Raw genomic sequence first — 22,444 nt, 5'->3', positions numbered from 1 at the left:
TGTGCACATGTGAGTGATTTTTGTGAATTACCATAGGAATAAAGATGGGAATCCAAATCCTGCAGAAGTGGCTTGGTACGGCATGCGTGCCTCGCCTCTGTGACACAGCTTGAATGAAGTGCTGTCTGTTGTGGTGGAAGCAGGTTAGCGGCTGTCATTTGGATAGAATCAGCACGGTATTACTGGCGTGATAATGGGGGTCTGGAAACAGGAGGTGGGATTGTTGGAATCCAGACATCCACCGTGCCTCTGGCCCCTTATGCTGCAGTGTGGCTTGCTCCTGGCCAGTCTATCTATATGCTAAGTGCCACTGGCAAAAACCAGACTAAACAATTCTTGCGTCTGGGAATGATGTTGAGCTCTTGTCTTGGCTTATTTGGCCCCAAAACTCGCATGAGACTCAGTGTGTGTTTTGGCTTTTTTATTCTTATTTTGTGTAAGGAATGAAGTGTGTGTCTGCTTACTTTGGAATCTCATTGTCTGGAAAGCTTCCTTGATGCATGATTCATCCTCTCTGTTCTGTTTGTGGAGTCAACTCATGTCCATTCATTTCTAACCACACACAGTCATACACAAACACACAGACTACTACTATCCTGTAGTGAGACTTAGATACTCACCATACTATATGGTTCACTGGCATTATATACAAAATATATAACGTTCCATCACTGACTCACCATGCTTATCTCTTTCCTGTCTTGATGCTGGTAATTATAGATAATGTAATTTCTGTCCACTGCTACTATGTGGTGAGCTGCCCGATTAGCAGTGCTAGCCTCAACTCTCTCTATTACCTCTCAACATATACATAACCTCCCTTATCTTTCTATATCTGTCAAGCTATGATAGTACAGTATTGTATCGCTTATCATGTTAAAGCTAATTCCTTTCTGTCTGCATGACCTCCCCACTCTCTCTCGCACTCTCTCTGTATCACCTCCAGAGCCCAGAACATTTTCAGACAGGCAATGCGATGCCCGGTCATCCTCTTCCATGTAGTCCCCGCAGCTATGAAGAGGCAGTACGAGCTGCTTGCGGCCCAGAGTGAGCTCAGCCCTCCACAGTCCAACAGAGTCCGCTTTAGCCAAGATTCTCAGCTGCCAGGGGACAGGTCCAGCCTGGTGGGGGGGCTGATGTCCAGGTCTGGACCAGAACCAGGCCTCAACCACAAGTAGGTTTGACCTCATTTTTATTTCTCTAGAAAAGTCACACTGCCTATCCGTATGCAGCAAACATGTTGCTAAAACAACCTGTACAGATGAAAGTGAGACATACAGTAGCATTAAATAAAAGTCACATTGCTGTCCAATCAGTTGATTGGGAAAATAACAAAGGTTCATGTTTGTGCACATGCACAGGCTGCACAGTTTCCAATGAATTCAAGTCTGTTTTAATTACACCAGTCAATGATTTTTCCTTAAAATGTTCACTGTGAATCCATCAAAGTTTAAAAGCTGCACAATAAAAGGCGAGAGCGCAGTTTAATACTAATTTCTACCTGAGATCTCCAAGTCTCAATCGCTGATCATCTTGTTAAAAGCCCATTTTATCTGCCTGGGGTTACTATTCCTTTATGTAATGTCTTTGGCCTAATTCCAAAAAGCTAAACATGTGGGTGTTATCAAATAGGCCCTTGTCCTCAGGTTTATAGTAATTTCAATGATATATATTCATAAATCCTCTATCCATTCTCTGTCTGTTGCATTTATTCAATTTTTCAATATTGCCTACTGCATAGAGATAACGTTGGAACATTACTGTGCATCTTACTCTACATTGTAATTACAGAGCAGACTGACAGATGATGCTATATAAGTGTATGCTCAACAGCAATTATTAGTAGCTCAAAGTAAAGGGAAAAAAAAGAGATTACATTGACAAGAGACAGACAGAATGGATGAATCCAATTATCAGAGCACAATATCAGAACTTTCACAAAAAAAACCCACAAGCAATTTGTCAACCAGTAATTTATTGACTGGACAAGTGCATTTTCATCAACCAATCGATCCATGGAGCAGGCAGGGTCAGGCCTACATGTCTGTCCTAAGCTGCTACAATCATTATTTCCAATAGTGGCCCAAAAGTTGTTCTAAATATGATGTTTTGCAATATGATGATGAAAAAATGTTTTCTTGTTCTGTTTCTTGTTGATTAGTTATTGCTTAATTGAATTGAATGCCAAAAATACCAAATCAGCATGCTGGAAATGTTACAAATGGTCTCTTTGTGTAGGTAAAAAATCAAATCAAAGCTTGATCGTTGTCTTGCTCTGTAGCCATCAGGGACCCCTGGCAGGAAGCACTCCAGAGCCAAGTCGACGGTACGCCACATTACCCCACAACTTGGTCTCCAGGACCTCGTCAGCCCCCTCTCCCTCCCTGCAGCGCAGGGTAAGCACAAACCCGTCCACCAGCTCCTACCTGAAGAACAAAGGCCGCAGGTTCAATATCCAGCTGAAGAAAGGTAAGAAACAGCACACATGACTGCATGGTTGTTAAAGTGGACATTTTTCAGAATTTTCATCAGAGTTTGTCTGATCTTAAAATCTGCTTTTCCTGGTATTTTGGTGCCCAGTGCAGAGGTCACAATGCACAGGTGAGGAGAGGCACATTCCTTCATAGGTTTAAGTGAGGCAGCACAAAGCGAGTTGCTGGTGAAAAAAGTGTCTCAGAATAGACGTCTCTGAGCAACGTCTGTTTCTGGTATAGCATCACTGAGATGCCAATTGGTGATTTTTATCAGCTAGAGCACACTAAATACTTGGAGCAGAAACAACAGAATAATCTGTAACATGTAAATAAACTATTCTTATTAAATACATTTAAATTGCCATCAGAAAGAAAGTCTGATGTGGTTAAAGCAAGATCAGGCTGGCAGATTCTCCACAAACCAGATCCAGCAGTGTTTTGCATTTAACTGCACTTACAGTTCAATAGACACAAACATACAGTTTTACTATTTTGCTCATCACGCAGCTGATGAGACAACCATAAAATTGTTTGTGCTTTAAGGCAGAGAGCAGATGCAAATCACACCTGTCTCTCTTTCTATTCCTGCATCTATTACTCATTTTCCACTCTGTCACGCCCTTTGCTCCTCATTGAGACAAAGGGTCATATCATCATCTGTATGTGTTTATTTTCTCCAGAGTAAACAATAGGTTAAGGGAAACAACCTAAAATATTAAACAAAATATATTAGAAAATCTCTATTTGCCTTTGGGCTTTGTTCAACTGAGCAGGCCAAAAGCAAACACAGATCAACCGTGTCTTGAAAACAGAGTATGTGGTTGGATGCTCTCAGGTTACATCATCTCGGTCTTGTGGTTAAAAATATTAAGATTCAGCAATCAGCCGGCTTCCAGCTGAGGTTGGTTTGTTTACAGACTCAGACAGGCCTTTGATACTGGAGCAGTTGTATATCTTAGTCAACCATTGTGGTGGCTTTACTGCCAGACTCCATGTCATTTTCATCACTTCACTATCTTTATATGAATTGATGAGCAGTTGGTTGTGAAATGAATCACTGCTGAGGTGACTTGCCTCCTCTCTTTCCCTTTTTGCTCCTTTTTTTTCTGTTGAAGGGAGCAGATGTTTGGTTGAAAGCTGGCAGCGAGGCCGTAGCAGCGAGCTTCAGGGAATAGTGTGGCAAGTGAGGGCAGCAGCGCAGCCTAAATGCAACTCGCTCTGGGGAAATGCAGTCGCAAGCTGCTCTAATATGTTTGGCGGAGGTCCCTGAGCACTGCCAGCAGAGTTTCAGAGTTTTCATACAGTGTGTGGCTGCAGTGCAAGTTATATATTTTTGTTTATAATATGATAAAGTTCCCCCTCTTTTTTCTGCATTTAAGCCTCTCATTTTAGTGAAACCAAGCTGGGGAGATGTTGGTGCAGCTCCAGCAAGACACTGATGCCAGTAGTTTAGTTTATTTTCACTAGCCACATTGCTTCATGGTCTAATTCGGCACCAGTCATAACTCTCAGAAGTATGCTCTCGCCCCAAGTGACAGAAATGGTTTCTCAGATTATTGCTCATGATTTAAATGGGGCTTACAGGATTGGATGTGCCTTGCTTGTAAACTTCAAGCTATTTGTGAACTCTAAATGGAGATGAATTATTGTCCAAATGTTGTTGAATTGGAAATTTAACTGAGCACTAAAATCCGACAGAGTCGAGGGAAATGTGCCTCTGAAATCCATTTTGACAGTTCCGTTTGATTACCGTCAGATTTTATCACTACTAATGTACTTTTAGAAAGGCTTCAGCAGTTTTGTTGTTGACTTGTTGTAATTGTTGTGATTCGGCCTAAGTGGCTCTGAGTTCCGAGTGGGGGGAGCAGATCTTGCATGGCAAATTAACAAGAGTGCCTTAATCAAATACTGCAGTCGAAAAGCACATACGCACCCCATTAAGTCATTCTAATATGCCTCAGCCTCTCCTCATGTTTGCTATTTAATTGGCTTATTGGAGCCAGGATTCCAACTAATCCAGAAAGGGATACAATTACTTTTATCCTGGTCTTCTATTACCCAAAATAAAGACGTCAGTGGTTAATTACTGCAGGCCTATTAGAGATGCATTCTTCTAATTGCCTGATTGGAGACCGTTAACGACGGGATCTTACAATGGGCAGGAGTTTGATTCTGCTCATTAGGCTGTGTGCAGGCCACTAGAGATGGGAGGGACTGGCATTGGAGGAGGGTTACAGCGGAAAGGGGAACAAAGACAGGGATGTTGAGGATTTGAAAGAGGAACCATAATATGCAGCTTATCTGGATCTGAAACTACATTAAGATAACTCTGGTAGAGGAAACTTTATTGAGAAATCTGTGAACTCACCATCATCACCCTTTTGGCTAAAAATAAAGTATTCCTTATTTAATTATTTTATTCTATAGTTTCATTTTGAGTACAGAAACTGCACTGAGTAGGTAACTGATTACTATGGCAGCAATGCAACCTTGTGTTAAAAGTTTGCCATTAATGAAGAGAAACTCTGCAGATTTAACATTCAGCGTAAACGATGGCAGCTATTTCTGTCTGCTTGGTTATCATGCTGCATCGGAGAGATCATAACACGTCATTATCCTCAACAGCTCAACTTTTTGACTTCATAAGCAACCTCTTCATCACCTTTTCCGAAAGTTTGTTTGTGTGCAGAAGCCACGGGAAAGTTCCGACCCGCTCGTCTCTCTCTTTGTGTTTCTTGTTCATCAACATCATCACTGTCAGCGAGACGACAGACAGTTCGACAGACTGCTAGGGAGACATACTGGGGAAAAGTAGGTCATGATGAACCATCAGAGGTGCTGACAGCTCTGTGAAATGAGCAGCTACTTTGACATGAATACTAATCACTGTTGTTACCATCTGAAAAGCCTCCACTAAAACCATAACTCGACTTTCCTACTTGACTGATTGAAAAGCCAACGGCTAGGTCATCCGTGCTGGAATCTGTCTCTCTGAACACTGTTCTTATGACTCATCTAATATCATTAAGTAGCTGGGCTATTGAATTTTTAAATATTCTGCCAAGAATAAGCCAACAAACACAGTTTGTTTGGTTGACCTCATTCCCTAGCTGACATTTGAAACCATTTCTTGCTTTTATTTGACAAATTCAGGTCTGGTCAGCAGAAAAGGTCAGGCCTGAGATCCTCTTATTTATCCGTTATTGTATTTGCCTACTTCCTCCACACCAGCAATTCATATTCATTTGAGGAACCTTAAAGGTCAGACTTAAAACCTACACCAAATGGCTTTACACAGCTGATATCTGAAGTGTTTTCTCAGATTCAGCTGTGGAATTTAACCTTACCTCTCAATGTGCTTCAAAAAGGCATGTAGCTCTTGCTCAATGATACATCAGTAAGAAACTACTTTTATTGAACACATAATGAGCACTGCTTTCTACATTATGCAAACTTTAAACTATCTATATATAGTAGAAGGCTAACTTGACCCAGACATGATTTGAACACAGCCTCCTGACCTGCCGTTGTACCAAGAAGTCTGAAGGGTTTTTTGGTTTAAACATCTGGCAAATAGTACATGGATGATTTAGAAAACAGCATTTTGCTATTTAGGTGTAGTGCACTACATTTTAAGGCTATTGAACGACATTTTGATGCACTCTGCAATCCATAATCATTCACTTCTCTCTGCTTATTCTGGTCCATAACCGGTCTTTAATCCGACCATAACTTGCAAGAGTGGCTTTACAGTCCACACGCACTCATCATAAACACTCAATTTTGGTTCATAGCATTGACGTTATATTTAAAGTTAGGGACATTTTTTCATTTATATTTCCTAAAAAACCTGAGTGAGACACACCCTGATGGCAAACCAATTAAAAATGTCAGAAAGGAAGTAAGTATGTTTGTATTAACTATAGGAGGTTCAGAACATGGTGGAAAACCATAATTTGATCCCTGCGTAGTGGTTACTCATGTTACAGCAGCATGTAATGAAAAGGATCTTTCAGAAAGGGTTTTAAGAGTCTGGCCTGTTACTAAGAGTCTCTGTCAAGGCACTTTGATAGTTTGGCTCAACATATTTAGGTTCTTTTCTGTCTTTCATTAGAAGTAACTATAATGGGATTCAAAATATACATATAAGGACAAAAAAGTTTAGTTATATTTCACTATTTTTATTACCACAGTTATTGTATAGTATTGATTGGTTGGCTATTAGTGATGTGACTTTTTTAAATGAAAGCAAGAAAATTAAATGCTTACCTGGAGAAACAAACCTTTTGCGTTGACATTTGTGAACTCATATGGAGGTGCTGGAACTCTTTACAAAACATAAACACATGCACATTATTTACTTCTCCCCGTTCAGAGCGATACAGGTTCCACAAGGCTGTAAACCAGGGATATTTCTGTGGTAGCAAAGCACAAGAGCATGAGCATGAGCATGTAGGCTGACAGTCTTTCAGTTTTACTGCCCAGGTTCCTGCACCCTTGCTAGCAAAACTTGCCTAATGAAATGTCCTTGAGCAAGACACTGAAGTGTCAAGGATGGATGTTATGTAAGGAACCGTTGACCTGGCCAGTAGCCAGTAGGAATGAGAAAAATATCACGTATTTCTAACTGTATTCATTTGTTTTGTATTTACCTTTTCCTAGGTCCAGAGGGTCTTGGGTTCAGCATCACTTCCAGAGACGTCCCCATTGGTGGCAGTGCTCCCATTTATGTCAAAAACATCCTTCCTCGAGGGGCCGCAATCCAAGATGGCAGATTAAAAGCTGGAGACCGGCTGCTGGAGGTGGGGCAGCACTTTCTAACTCTCTAACCATTATATTGGTTAAAGAATGTGTTCTGTGAGATTGTATGTTATTTCACAGACTAATTACTCTTTTGCCGATATGGTTTTGTTCTAAAATTCAATCTTGCAGAGCTTTTGTGGGAATGAGTCAAACATACTGTGTTCCCTATGGCTATAACAATTCAGCTACAGTTTTGAATTGCTGAGTAAAAGTGATTAGATGTAACAATATTTTGATTATACTTCAATCAGACTGACATGAAAATCAGCTAGTGCTCACTTTAGGGGGAAATAACCCATATTTAATTCTAGCTCCAACTGGCTCATAGGGTAATCTGCACAAAGGTTATGCAGAGGCCATAGATTCCCCCTCATTGAAGTCAGAGAGCTCTTTGATTCTAGTTTTACTGCTGAGTGTGTGTGTATCTGTGTGTACATTCATTTTTGCCTGTTATGTATGTGCTTATCTGAGTATTTATGATTGTGTGTGCAGGTTAGTGGAGTGGACCTGAATGGTAAGAGCCAGGAAGAGGTGGTGGCCCTGCTCCGAGCCACGCCCATGGGTGGGACTGTGAACCTGTTGGTGATTCGCCAAGAGGACTCCCTGCTGCCCAGAGAAGTGGTCAGTGCCCCGCCAGCTCCCCACTGTATAACCTCCTGCTTTCCCACTTAGAAAATAAGACTTCACTTTAATAGTTGATTGCAACACCTCTGAATACTTCCATTTCTTAACAAGTTGTATATTTCATACTAGAGGAGACTTGTACCCTATTATCCTATTCTCACTTCTGGACCCCTTTTTATTGAGGAAAACTGGGATTTTCTCAGAACTCTGGTAGTTATAATATTAATAGTATTATTAATATTATAGTTAATTGGGAATCAACCAAAGTGATATGATAGGAACATGGAAAAAGGTCACTAAATGTGCAACCATTTTCTCTGCACTGCAATATTTACATTGTTGTGTTCTGTCAATATTATTCCTTAAGGATCCTATATTTGACACTGTTCTGGTGTTTAATTTGAAGTTTTAATATCCAGAATATTTGTGGTTTTAAGGATCAAAAACCATCTCCTCATTCACACTTCTCTCTGGAGCTCTAGCAAGAACAAGGAGTCTGGTGTTGTGTTTCATTAATATTAATGAGCCTCTCTTCTGATTTGTTGACTGTTTTTTCCAGAAGACCATTGTTTTTGTATTTTTGTTTTTCGTATCCTACTTGGATGGTTATATAGCACCTAGACCTAGCTTATAATAAAAAAGTAGAAGGATTTATGGCTAAAATGTCTGTGAAATACATGTCAACATTTTAATTTTAAGGGGATACTGAATTTGATACATTACAGATGCAGATCTGCCTAAAAGCTGCAGTGGTGTCCATATGCACCTAAATTTTCACCAGCCACCCTCAGTAACCCCAACAGAATGAGTCGGGAAGCACATTAATATACAGTTCCCCAAGTGTTAGGGTAGACAGGTTTAGGTACACAGCTAACCCCAGACACACAAACACACACTGATGAATAAACACACAGTTAACTACATGGAATGGGTACAAAGAGACACAGATACAGCTATGGGCATAAGCACACACACACACACGCACTCAAATGAGAGCAAGTGATGTGCACAATGATGCACAATTACAGCTTTTAAGAGACACACAGACACACCAGTACACGCATACACAGATACCCTCAAGTGATGTGCGAGCAGACACAAATAGAACTTTGGACATATTCCCACACACACTCGCACACATGAACATTCAGTCACACAGCCTACATGCAGGGTGACTTTGGCTGTCGTGCAACAGATGGTGAGGCTACTGCCCTCGTCCAGCCTGCGCTCAGTCGCTCTGACAGCAGGCTCGGGTGTCACAGCACCCTGGCAGTCCAGGGGCCCCTGGTGCCAACCACACTCCTACCCTTAATACACAGCCTGGCACCCGGGCTGTTAACCCCGCCATAGGAGCTGTTCAACCTGTAGAGTAATGGCCCCTCTGAGACACATTTTACTCTGCTAATGTGCTGTTTCTCCTGTTAGAAACGCACCACCCCCAGACATAGCTCCACTTTAATCAGTCTACAGCTTTACTTTCATTTTAACATTCATATAGTGGCACATGGGCTCGTATTTTATTCCTGCTTGTATTAAAGAACTCTTTAAGATTTAAATTATACAATCTTAAAACATGCCATTGGTGTTAAAAGGATAAAGACAACCTAATGTGATTGTACATGATCTTATAGACCTTTTTCCCAGCAGCCCTTTTGACATGAAATAGTAGGGTAAACACAGGTGTTACCAATTATATTAATTAAGGTTCTGATCCATTCAGGTCAAACAGAGTGAGCGACGCTATTGTGCATCTGGAAAGGCTCTGCTACACTAAAATGGAACAGAACCTTAATTGTATCATTGGTAACACCTGTGTTTACCCTACTATTTCATGTCAAAATTGCTGCTGGGAAAAAGGTCTACTGGCAGCTGAGGCATCAAACTCAATGGCTGTTCAACCACTACAGCCAACACTCTAACTAGAGGCATGTAGTAAACTGATTCATACCTGTTCTCAGCAGCCATGACAGCAGGTGAATGATGCTGCTAGGAGTTTTAAAAAATGCACGGCTGCCCCTGGGCTGTCAACTCATGAGCGGTGTGGCATGAGAGTTTGATGGCTACACTTTCTTAGCTCCTCAGGCATGACGCGATGAGAAAAAGCCCATCATGGAAACACTGTCTAATAATCTCTTCTTGTTTTTGTTTTTTTTCTCTGTCTTTGGACCAACTTCTACATGCTGTGAGAGACTACTAGTTAATATTTCATCGCTTTACACGTCAGATTAGCATTTTGCTACTCTCTCCCTCACTGTTCTCTTTTCCTTGTTCTCTCGCACACTTTCACATTTCCCAGCAGTGCTTTCACAAATCTCAATAATCCTTACAAGTATGTTCATAAAAATCAGATAAAGAGGCCAAGGCTCTGCCGATGACAGTTATTGCAAATAAAGCACGGAGGCAAAGCACGGTTGGTAATTGCCTCCTCTGTCACACGCTCTGGATGGGTGAGTGAGGGTGTGCGCATGCATATATACTAAATACACACTTTGCCAGGACACACATAAACACATACAGTATGGACAAGCATTCATGTGCTGTCATTCACATAATTCCCTCAATGACAATGCAATGATGTTTTAAATTGTAGCGTGAGTGACATGCCAGAAAACCACAGGCATCTCTCAAAGATGTATAGTCTTAAACACACACACACACACACACAGTGGCGGGACATAGATGAAAATAGAAAAAAGAGAGCTTTTTTTTGTCTAGTTGACATTTGCCTGCTGATGTTTAATGTCAGCGGTGAAAACCCCTCCACGTCTCCTTTTGTTTCGATGTCTTATTGTATGCCAGGCGCACTGCACGCGGCCCCCAGAGAGATTCATTTACCCTCCAAGCAAATTTGTGTTGCGTCTTTAATTACCACGGTCAGGGGGTATTTTGACATGCTTTCAGTAGCAATAGCACTCGCTCTCGATAGCTTTCAATAAATATGTACTTGCTGGGAAGTGAAAAGGTTAACTGGCAATAGAGCAGAGTGGGGCGTTGCCTCTGTGATTTCCCCCTGTCTTTGTCTGTCTGGTTACCTCTCCTTTTTTATTTCAAGGGTATCAATAGACATTTTCAGACAGATACATTATGTTGTATCAGAGAAGTAGAGCAGCTTTAACCTTTACCAAACATTGAACTCATCACTAATAAGCCTGCCCTTTCATTTTTCCTCTCTTAAACCTTCACCATCCATAATAATACAGTATTTTAGAATTATATATTATATTTCGCCTCTCTGGTTCTCTGTTGTGTTGTACATGTTTGGTTGTATGGGATTAACCCTTTGACCTTCAGGTTATAAGACATGTTCATTAAAACGTGAGGGGAGAGATGAGCAGAGACATACAGAGAGAGTTCTTTCTAAAAGTTGAAAACTTGAACCCTTAAGACCCACAGTAGGATGCACAGATCAATGGCTCTGCGAACAAAGTCACTGTATGCTGTGCTGTTCTTTCACTTGACAGCTCTGGGAGTTTGAAACAGGGAACTAAACTAACTAAAGGGAGGAAATCAGAAATATTGCTGCCCCCTACGGGTTCGGAGGTTATTACATGACTTTTATCATCAGAGGGGGCTGTTATGAGCAGGTACAAAGACTTGTGTGAGACATTGTTGAAATCCCAGAATATGCATGCATATGAATAGTGACTCAGTGCTTTGTGGTCTTTAGATAACTTTATGGATGATTTCTGAGAGCTTGTGTCTTCACACCTTTGCTCATTAGAGGTGAAAGTAAATGGAGAATGAGTTCATCTGACATAAAGACAGAATAAGGAATGCCATAACCCAAATGGAGGGTTTGGGTTAGGTACTTTCAGTTTAGGCCAGTTGGGAGAAGAGCAAAAACATCTTTTCCATCAAGGAAAGTTTAAAGTTCTTTCAATGAAGAAATACTCTCCAGTTCTGATGTAACTAATGCTAGCAGCATCCATGCTAATATCTTTAGCGGCCACCATTGTCGTCTTCTAACACACCTAGTGTTAAACCACACCTAAAACTCATACCATAGGTGCCAGAAGTTCCTCAAAGGATGCTGATTGGTCTAAACCACTGTGGTTCAAACACAAGTGCATAGCTTTAAGCCGTGCAACATGGATTCTCGCGTGATCTCATGATTTTGTGATATCACAGCTCCAGCAGGTTAATTCAAAGCAAATGGTGTGGTGGATTTTGCATCAGCTGCCCCCTTCGTCTGACAGCAACCACCATCCACCATCCTTTTCTCTCTCCCTTCACATTATTCATGGCCTCCAATGCAATTACCTGCCTGGTAACACTGACCACAGCGAGACTTGACAGTAAAGTTGTATTACAAAACAACCCCAGACACACTTAGACACCAAGCCAGAATGGCACACTTAAGCGCATTTAAACACACACATATACACTACACACTTCCCACGCATAGCCAGTGGATGTTATTTATTGTTGGCATTTATCTCCCAGCGTGCAGCACTGTTTGTGTTTACAGCTGCGAGCGACACTGAGCCTTCAGTCCACATCGCCCAGCTTTGTGGAGTGGAGATTGTGTTTCCAGCTCCCTTTTCTCCTGTAATAACCAAGTCAAATGTCATGCTTTACTGTGCAATAAGCAATGGCAACAGTGAAGGAACTATCCTGCCTCCTCTTACAGATGTCCATCCACACCCTCCTGCCAATGATGCAACTCGAACTTGAATGATGGAATTACCCTGTTGTGGTTCTATTTAGTTTAGGGCAGACACAACAAACCTAAGGCAGATAAATATAATCTGTGGCTACCAGTTTATAACATGAAGAATGACTTAGGAAATATAGTGCAGGCCTGCCGATGACAAATCAATTCATTCTAAAGCCCTTGCTACAGTGTAAGTAAATTAGCCTGCTGGTCTTGCTGCTGTGTCAGCACGACTGGTGTGATCTTAACTCCTTGTCTTACACATATGCATACACTCAGTCGTGCCCTCAACATTTTTTAACAACACCACAAATACTAAGCCACTCCATGTAAAACCTGACACACAATATGGGCTTGATTTGTCGCATATGCTCAAGTGCCATAATAACATTGTCCATTCTTGCCCTTACATCATTCCATGACCCTAGATGAACAGTATTTTTTTTACTTCCAGTAGGACACATGACTGTGGAGAACAAATGGGCTTGTGAAGCCTCTGTTGTAACACTGTGGACCACATAAGAGCAATTAAACAGTACATTAAAATCCCCTCTTTATGATCATATCACACTTGTCACTGATCCATTAGTAGCTATATCTGCCAAGCAATGAGAATCTTAATTGCACAATTAATTACGCCCTCTGATTGATGTGACCGCCGAATTTATGGCTCGTGCAAATGCTGGGGACGCAGTAGACAAATGCATGACAGTATTACTGACAATTATAGCAGACTAATGGCCTGTTTCATAAGTGCCAACCCCGGTGGCCTGGTTTAAAATCCTCCCTGCCATGCTTTTACCACTGGACTGTAATTGAGGCATTCAGGGCTACTCCTTCTGAAGATAGTTTTAGCTGAAATAATCCTATTCATTTAAGTTTCTGAAATCATTATATACAGTGAATATACAGTAAAAACACAGATTTCTTAAAAAGGATAAGGTATCCAAACAAGCTCACCATTGTTTTTTGTTTTCAAGTCAAGGCAGTCATAGTCAGTGTTGCATTGCTTTGCACAATTTTTCACAGCAGATGATATCTCTGTTACTTTTCCTTAACACAGCTGGTTTTTGTTGCCCGCAGTACAGTGAGGTTAAAGTTGGAAGACAAGAACAGACTTATGAAGCTGTATTGATTTCTGTGCTGCCGAGATCCATTTACCGAGTCGGTAGAGGGAGAAATGAATTGATACAAGGCGAAAAAAACACGATCCCCTGTCTTCGGTGGCAACTAAATGATACACAGATCTGTTGAGTTAGAGCCAGTCCTCCTCATTCTTTCATTTATCAGTCAAAATGGAATTTAACTTTGCGATTCCTACAGTTAACGACAATTCAGTTCAAACTTGAAAAAGCTGAACCTGCAAAAACACCATATAAGCCGAGAATATCAGCCAATGTACATACATTTCATCTCCTTTCACTCCTTCCACTTGATAACACAAAGCAGAATCATTAACCTTTGAATGCTTTAACAGCGCAGCATTTAGATGATGATAAACCTTTTGGGTTATTCCACTGAAGTGGTGATAAACTGCTTTCTTAAGCTATGCGGTATCTAGCTATGCCAAAAAATGACATCTTTGGTGTTAATATAATTAGATGTCTGTCAGAGTAATGCTTTTTTCGCTTCACTGTACGGATGATGTAATTTATTGCAACTTTTGCTAATAAAGTACTGAAGACAGAATCTTTCTGGTCTGTCTTTTAGGAGTTTATTTATATAACAGCAGGTTACTGAGCCAGATATTTTACCTTAGTAAAACTTGGCAAACAACTCGAGGAGATGAGTCATTTCTTACTGGTAGAGCTGATAATTTAAGGTCCTGCACCCTTTTTGCCGGTATTCACACTTCTTTGATAATGAATTCCCATTCCTACTCTGATAACTTAAAAACAGACCAGCTGCTGAAATATAAGTGAGTGTAATCAGCAAATTGCTCTACTATTACAAATGTCTAGAAATAGCTGACCCCTACTCTGTAAATTTGTTTTGAAAATACAGTTGGAACTCAGGTGAAGTCAAATCACAGGAATTGCTCTAAAGGCCTTTGGAAGGAGTCGTGTAGAGCTGTGGTTTGGCAACCTGCAATCAGTGGGAGCATCTATGACTTTACAGAGCTCTTCAGAACAGTTTGGCAGCAGCGGATGCATCTTAGAGGTCACTTTCTCTTCCACTTTATGACTAAAAATGTCTCTGAAATGACAGGGCACGGTGATCTGGTAGGTAAGGGCCCCAATGTGTAACCATGGCACCAAAAATCTCTTCCCCATCTCCAAAAAGCATCCTCTTCTGGAGACACTTTATCCAAATTGTCTGCTAGCTTCATAAAATTCATACTTTGCTCATATCCCCTAAAGTTTAGCAGAAAAACACTCCTATTGCACCTCCTCCTTTATTCCTCTCCCTTTTCTGTCTTTGCTTTTCTTTTGTTTAATACTCACACCTTCTATTTCAAAAATGCTGATGAGTCCTTCCTACATTATTAATTTGGCTCCTATAGAAAGGTTTCCTGATAAAAGTGCAGAGTTCAGAAACATGCTCTGTCGTAATTAAAGCTAATGCTGCCAAGCGTGGTTGAAGACAATGCCAGCCTGGTTAACGATTTCCGAGCGTGTCTCGTCGACGCCACCTGTTTTCGTTTAGCACTTTTCAGCAGCTGTTCCCATAATTATGCTTGCTGTCAGTGCAGAGAACGGGAGGGTGCAGCGCAGCATTGTGCTATGCCGATAAACAAGGTAGTTAAAGGCCACTTATGGCGACACAGTCACTCTCCCAAAGGGGATTCAGCGTCTGTTTCCAGAACACATAAAGGGTTGAAGTGTGTATGTGCAGTTGGACATAGCAAAGCTTGAAATGAGAGGCATCTGCTTCATGATGTGCGTCTATACTTTGGTTCCGCTGTAACGCCTTTACAAACATTCCCAGTTGCCAAGTACACTTAGAAAGTCACCTTTTATTTTTTCATGTTCTCTTTGATTAGATGTAATCGCTTCCTAAAATACCCACAGAAACATCTAGTGTCAAGCCAACCCTGCATATGGCTCTGCTTTCGGTTGCTCACTGTGAGATCCACTCAGTGTCTTCATTGAAAGCCAGTAGCCATAATGCATTTGCAGTGATGTAGATAGATCTGGCCTCAGATGCCCTCATAGAAACAGACTTTATTCTGCTAATGAGCCAAATGAGCTTTCTCATTAGACAATCCCCAAAGGGTAGCAGTCCCAGTTTGTCAGCGCTGAGTCAAAATCTGCTGGATTGCCCAGTGAAGACCATGCAATGTTAGTTCACAAACACTTAAAACCTGCCACTGCCAGCTGTGTGCTTCATGCCCTTTAGTGTTGTGTAACAGCTCTCAACCCCTCATTGTGCCTGGAAAAGGCTGGATTTGTTTTTAGGCTTAGAGGTATTTAATATTCGGCCCCTTTTGTCAGAAAATGTTGCGAGTAGAAACACCGCCAAAGGAAATTTGTGTTACAATACTTATCACGTGTGCACCACTTTTGCAATTACACCCATGGCTGATTTCTTTTAGCCCTTTTAAATTCATTTCCAATGACCTTTATGTCTCCAAATTGGGCCAAGTGTGGAAAGAAGTTTCCAGCAGTGTTAATTGTTTTAGGCAGTGATGTGCGGAGAACTCAGAGTTATGTGTGAATAGAAGTAATTGTGATTCATTTGCACTCTCTATTTCTCTCTCTCTCTTCTTTCTTGCATCTCGCTGTTGCTTTTTCTATTGCTCTGTTTCTCTGACACACACCTACACACATCCAGCACACCTTTCTTATTAGCACATGACGAGTTAAGCGAGGTAGAAACAAAACAAAAAGGCCTATTAAGCAGGCAGGGTTCTGTTGCTAGACTGATGCGCAACTCTTTCCTCTCTCTGCCCTCCTCTACTCACCTGCTTGTGTCTCTGCTCAAATGCTGCCTCTGTCGCCCTCCCCTGCCAGGACAATAGACTGTAATGAATGGCTGCTACCCCATCACAGTTTTAATTAATAAAGGGCTTAATTGTATAATGGACTGCATGGCTGTGTCAGAGAGCAAAAAGAATACAACACGCGCCTTTGTGATGAGCTGGCCAAGTGGCTGGTCACTTGAGCTATTGGGATAATGATAATAATAATATTACAACCACTCCACAAAAAATTGGTCAAGTATTAAGTTTGACCTTAATGATTGGTACATGAACAACATGGAAAATTTGCAGCCAGTCGTGGCATCTTTTGGATTTTTTGTTCACTTTAAAACATGTGATGCAACATCACACACTATCTGGACCTCTTCTTTTCAAACAGGAAATGGCATACAGTAATGTCATGTGGTTTGACCATGACAACAATTTTGACTGTAGAGAGTACTCTGAAAAACAGGATGACTCACATGGACAAGTGGCAGCTTTATTGCAGTGTAAGAGCACTTATAAACACATTTTTACACACAGTGTAGACAAGCATTTTATTTACTTATCTACACAAGTAGTAATAACACAATACCTGGAGATTTAAATCTTGAGTGCCAAATAAAATCAGTTCAGGGCCACATCATCCAAGGCTGACACAAAATATCTTCTTGAAAACAAACAGAATGTAAACATGTCATAACATTTGAGGAAGTTGCTATATGTAGCAGCATGAAAACATTATAGAAATGCAGGTAACAAAGTTCTATTCATTCCCATGGTCGTCATTCACAATGGAGTCTGCTACTGAGCTCGCTTTACATTCTCTCACACAACCGAGGAATGTAGGGCATGCCGTGTATCCCGCGCTCTGAGGAAGTCAACTTCCCTAATGCAATCTACAAATAATGTTTCTTGTTAAATGTGTGAGGCCATGTGTCTTCACAGTCAGGTAGACTTTGTTCCTGGCTTTAGCAGTTTGTAGGGATGCAGGTGTTAGAGACATTCAGTCATCATTAGTGCAGAAGGTTTTCTGACCGTACCTGAGAAAAAAATGTATTTGAGAATACATGTTGAAGCCAAGATGTCGCGGTGAACAATTTGGGATTTTGGCTGATAACACAGACATATTTTGCATAAAACTTTTCCCTGGTGCTTTTTGAAGTTGATTTAAGCATGCAGCCTTTTCAGTGTTTTTACATCAGTTCATCTATTGTCAGTACCTTTGTGCTGTCTGTCCCAGGTGCATACACAGGGCTTGGAACAATGAGCTGACTTACTTTTTTCTCCTGTTCAGAGGTAGTTGAATCCAGCTCTGCCTGAGCTAAATCGGTGCAACGAGGTCTGTCAAGCAGCCTGACAAACTCATTCTTGGCTAGCGGCGCTTGTTCCTGTCTGATGAAAATGTTACACTGCTCTCTCATTCTCTGTCTCGGCCCGCTATTCCCGGAACACAGCTCTGAGTGGGTGGTTATTCTGTCATCATTTTGGAAGAGAGTGTACGCACACACACTTACACACACTCATGCACACACAGGCTCAGACAGGGTCCATCCAAAGTATTTTTTTTAATCCAATGTATTACTATCTTCAACTCCTGGGCTAAAAGCCTCTCCAGGGACATAACTCACAGCCACTATTTATTTATTTTATTTTGATAAAACATCTTCATTAAAGATAAAGACTGACCCTGCCAATGACGCACAAGGCCATTCATCCATCAGTGTTCTTTTCAGAGTGGAAATTGTATGTTTGTGCTGCGTTGCTATGGGCCTGCATTGGAAACCAACTGATCAAAACCCGCAAGTTGCATTAAGGTGCAATATAACAGCCGTCAAACCTTATAGAAATTCTGACATTATGTCTTTACAAGCTTAATAATGGGATGTCAGACATTCTTGATGCATTATATCTACCCTTGCATTGGATAACAAATTGTTTTTCAATTGTTTTGTTTTTTCTGTCCCCTATCCGCTTCGCTCAGTTGTCCGAGGAAAAGCAAAGGGTAATTTCCTGACAAGTGCCGGTGATTTCTGTAATAGAACCGGAGGTGCTGAAATGCAGCGCGCTTAAATGGATTCCAGCGGTCTGCATTTACTAGGGGTCCAGTCACGGACAAAGCCCAGTTGGCAAGTTGTACAGACAGAGAAAAGAAAAAAAAGGAGGGGCAGATAGGACGGCCGTCTGGAGAATAGGGGCTCAGTCAGAGGGTGTTGAAAAGAGCCTCCACCTGAACGCACCGCTGCATCCTAATAACTCCTCAGCCTCAGAAAAGGAAAAAAAAACCTACCTTATGCTCTATCTTTCTCTTCTTTCCTCTGCTTCACTCTTTATCCGAGCAGCTGTGAAGGGCACACACCTGGCTGCCATCCATCTGGCTGTGTGTGTGCACGCGTATGTATTGATGTGAGTCTATTTAAAGAGGTTTTGGGGTGGGTTTCTGGGGTTGATTGCTCTCACTGCCAGTATTGTTCATGTGGATTTGGCTGCCATGGCAATAACTACGCACGTACAGTACAAATCTGGCACAAGCACAGTATTACAGCACTGCTCTCACGCTTCCTGTCGAGCGGGCTTCTGATCGGACAGTCGTCAGCTTTTATCTGCTGAATATAAACGTCTGCGGGTAAAGTGAATAGGAAACACACTAATTTCCTGCTGCCAAGGTGCCCTTGCGCAAAGAACCTAACCCCCAAGAACCCAAGTGGAGCAGCTCAATGGCCAATGGCAGAGGTGTGTTACTTCCTCTTGGAAATATACAGATAACCAAGCAGTGTCTAATTTTCAAACTGTTAGGGAAGAACAACTAGACTGAGATCAATGATTTTGGTTCCAGCGCATTCCTCACCGCTCAGAAATCTCTGGTAGGCACTGTACCACTAAATGGTAATTATTATTTATTCTTAAACCCTTACCAGTTTTTGCCTGAAGAAACTGCCAGCTCTTTGATGCCTCTGGTGTTTTCTCTACACCATTAGCTTTCCCTCACACCTCTTTTTCACTTCTGTTTAGCTGCAAGCGAGAAGTAAAATACACAAATGCTATTCCTTTGGTTATTTTTTTACAGATGCTCTTTGATAGACACCAGTGGAAATTGTCAAAAAAGGGACTGGAGTGGTAGTTTGATGGACTATTTTCCAGCTGAATTGGTCGCGCTGGGTGTTAAACACTCAGCAGTAACTCTCTCACACCTCTCTGGCAGCTGAAATGAACCATTTTTTGTGTACCATGCATGAGGATCTGCAGAACCGGCCCAGCAACAAAACGCTACTATGGTAATTTTCAACAAAAGGCCCATGGATCGCATAGGGAAGGAGGGTCGGGTTCTTAACGTGTCACAATTATCTTTCAAAGGGGTGTTGTTCAAAGGAAGCCACTGTTGTTTGAGCGCCAAATTGCTACCTGGCGTTTTCAAAGTTCTCCGCCGTCCCCACTGTTCCTTCACCAAGCTCATGACGGTAGAACGGAATTAGCAGCGCTCGGCTAGACAGTATGGCCAATTGACGATGACAGCCCTGAGATGTGTGACATGCTTGCCATCCATTCGCTTTCTTCTCCTGCTCCCCTCATCTTTCTCCTCTTTATCTTGTCTCCCGCCTGCTTTCCATTTTCTTGTCATTCACCATCCCTGTTCTTTCAATTTTTGTTCCGCTAGTCTCTGTTATCTTTTTTTGTTCTCTTTGTTTTTCTGTCTTTTCACCAAAGTTAAAGTTAGATACTTCACACAGCCATTTGAATGCAAAATGATGTCGTAGTTGGGCTCAACAACAGTTTGCCAACTTTGGTTTGTAAGTTGAGTCATGTAGATTTTTGTGCCTCTTTTTTGCTTTTTTTAAAAAGTTATTTGAACATCAGCAATTCTAGAGCGAGGAAAAATATTCACTTTTCTTTTTTGTTTTGGACAGCCAAATCATGTACTAAAAAGACACTCTCTCTTTTCTTACAGCAGCCAGAAGAAGATGACATGGTGTTAACACCTGATGGTACAAAAGAGTTCATGACCTTTGAGATCCCTCTGAATGACTCGGGCTCAGCAGGCCTGGGGGTCAGCGTCAAGGGTAACCGGTCCAAGGAGAACCACACTGACTTGGGCATCTTTGTGAAATCCATTATCAATGGAGGTGCTGCTAGCAAGGCAAGTAACTACTCCCATCCACACACACTCTGGTTATTACCTTAACTGAGGAGCTACATGCAAGCACAAGATGAGATGGACCATCATGCTGTGTGGGTTCAAAGTCCTTGTCATGGTCACTTTTTTCCTTGGGGCAACAATATTTCCTTGCACTGTTAAATTTAAGTGTTCATAAATACCAGTTGTGTGGGACAGTTTGTCCTCCTAAGTCTGAAACCAGAGAGTTACAACACATTAAAATGTGTTCCCGAGAAAGTGAATAGGAAAATAAGATTATGATCTTACCCCAGTATTTTGTTAGGGTTGAAAACTACTGTACTCAGAAGCAAGTATTTTATGAGTCTAACTTTCCCTTAATGGTGTTTGTCTGCAGGATGGGCGTCTACGTGTTAACGATCAACTCATTGCAGTCAACGGGGAGTCATTGCATGGGATGACCAACCAGGACGCCATGGAAACGCTTCGCAAATCCATGTCTGTAGAGGGCAACAAGCGAGGGATGATTCAGCTCATTGTGGCGCGGCTGGTGTCCAAAAACAATGAGGTAGCCTCACTGTCAGGGAAGAGTCACACTAATGTGGTAGGGGCTAATTGGCATCACAAGGAGTCTGATTTAATTGGTCTGCCTTTGTTTACTCCTTTAATCAGATATTGTTATTAGTATTCTGATCACTAGCTATCATAACTCCAAGATGGACTGTGCATTTCACTTCCCCCTTGTGTACATACATACAGTATAAGGCACTGTCTGTAGACAAGTGGAAGACATATTGAATGAAGATGAGGGATAGCTACATTTCAACTGCACTTGATGATAAATGAGAGTGGATTTCCTCTACCTTGCCACTGGCCGTAATCTAACCCCCATAGGTTTTTGTTGCTTTGAGATAGCTAAAGGAGAACATTTATGAAGCAACCACACTACCATGCAGATCTTCAAACAGTCCCATTTCCTGTGTTAGATAGGCGATACTGTCTCACATTTCCCCCATTTCTCTGTGTGATTTTCTTTGCCCATGGTGGGCCTTGATATAATATCTAAGAAGCACTTCACTGACTTATGATTGAAAGGGATATGCATTGCGGCTAGGTGGATATTTGTCATTAGGCAGTTGTCAAGGATATTGAAAATGAGGGGATTTAAACTTTATAAAAATGCCCATTGTGATACTGAATTGATCCCAGCCTACCTTTCTTTAAGAGAAACTCTGTCTTTTCACATACTGGAGTAAAAGCCAAGATGAATGCAAACATAATTTAGCAGAATGTGAAATGCTTAGCACAGTGTGACTGTATTTTAGCATTGTGGATTTATGTGTGAACACTTCAACACACTCACACACGTTCACTCACCCTGCAGCCAGAGGTTGTAGATCAGGTTTGATTAGCGTTGCTCTGACTCTAATTGGAGCCTGTGTCCCGTGGCTGTGTGTCAGTTTGGAGTACCATGCTGAGCCCCAGTCTCCCTCTCTGCCCTTCACCCTCCCTGCTAGCCTTCATCCTCCGAGCGCTCTGTCTCGCTCTCTCTTCTCACCACACATCTTCACCATGACGCCTTGTGCGCTTGTTTTTCTTCTTGTTTTAATGTCAATTTTTTCACCTCCTTTCCCTCTAACTTGCAGTACTCCATAGTTGGGACAACATGGGATAAATAGTTGAATACTCATATTTGCTGTACATTACTGTTCACATAACTTAATTATTGTAAGCCTCTTGCAATGTTTTTCTCAATTCTACATTGAGATCCCAGCATAGATCTGCTGGGGTGCTTTTTATTTTGAAAATAATACAAAATGGTTAAAAAAACAGTCTCATTTCTATATTAGCTCAGGGTTTGATTACAGTGTACT

The 22,444-nt window shown here is 41.5% G+C and overlaps 1 protein-coding gene across 1 annotated transcript in view; it reads left to right on the top strand.

Annotated features, from left to right (window-relative positions):
* Positions 1-22,444, top strand: part of LOC118321211 (partitioning defective 3 homolog) — a gene marked incomplete in the record, with an annotated part of 316,585 nt that overhangs the window by 150,771 nt on the left and 143,370 nt on the right. Inside the window, 6 exon segments of the mRNA XM_035652443.1 lie at positions 947-1,174; positions 2,282-2,469; positions 7,137-7,276; positions 7,770-7,898; positions 20,406-20,594; positions 20,968-21,138. Coding sequence (XP_035508336.1) covers positions 947-1,174; positions 2,282-2,469; positions 7,137-7,276; positions 7,770-7,898; positions 20,406-20,594; positions 20,968-21,138 — 1,045 coding nt within the window.

This window comes from Morone saxatilis, unplaced genomic scaffold (assembly GCF_004916995.1).
Source record: "Morone saxatilis isolate NCDOM2014 unplaced genomic scaffold, NCSU_SB_2.0 Contig0, whole genome shotgun sequence".
NCBI classification, from domain to species: domain Eukaryota; kingdom Metazoa; phylum Chordata; class Actinopteri; family Moronidae; genus Morone; species Morone saxatilis.
The sequence above is the reverse complement of the archived record's forward strand: the minus strand, read 5'-3'. Positions and strand labels throughout refer to the sequence as shown.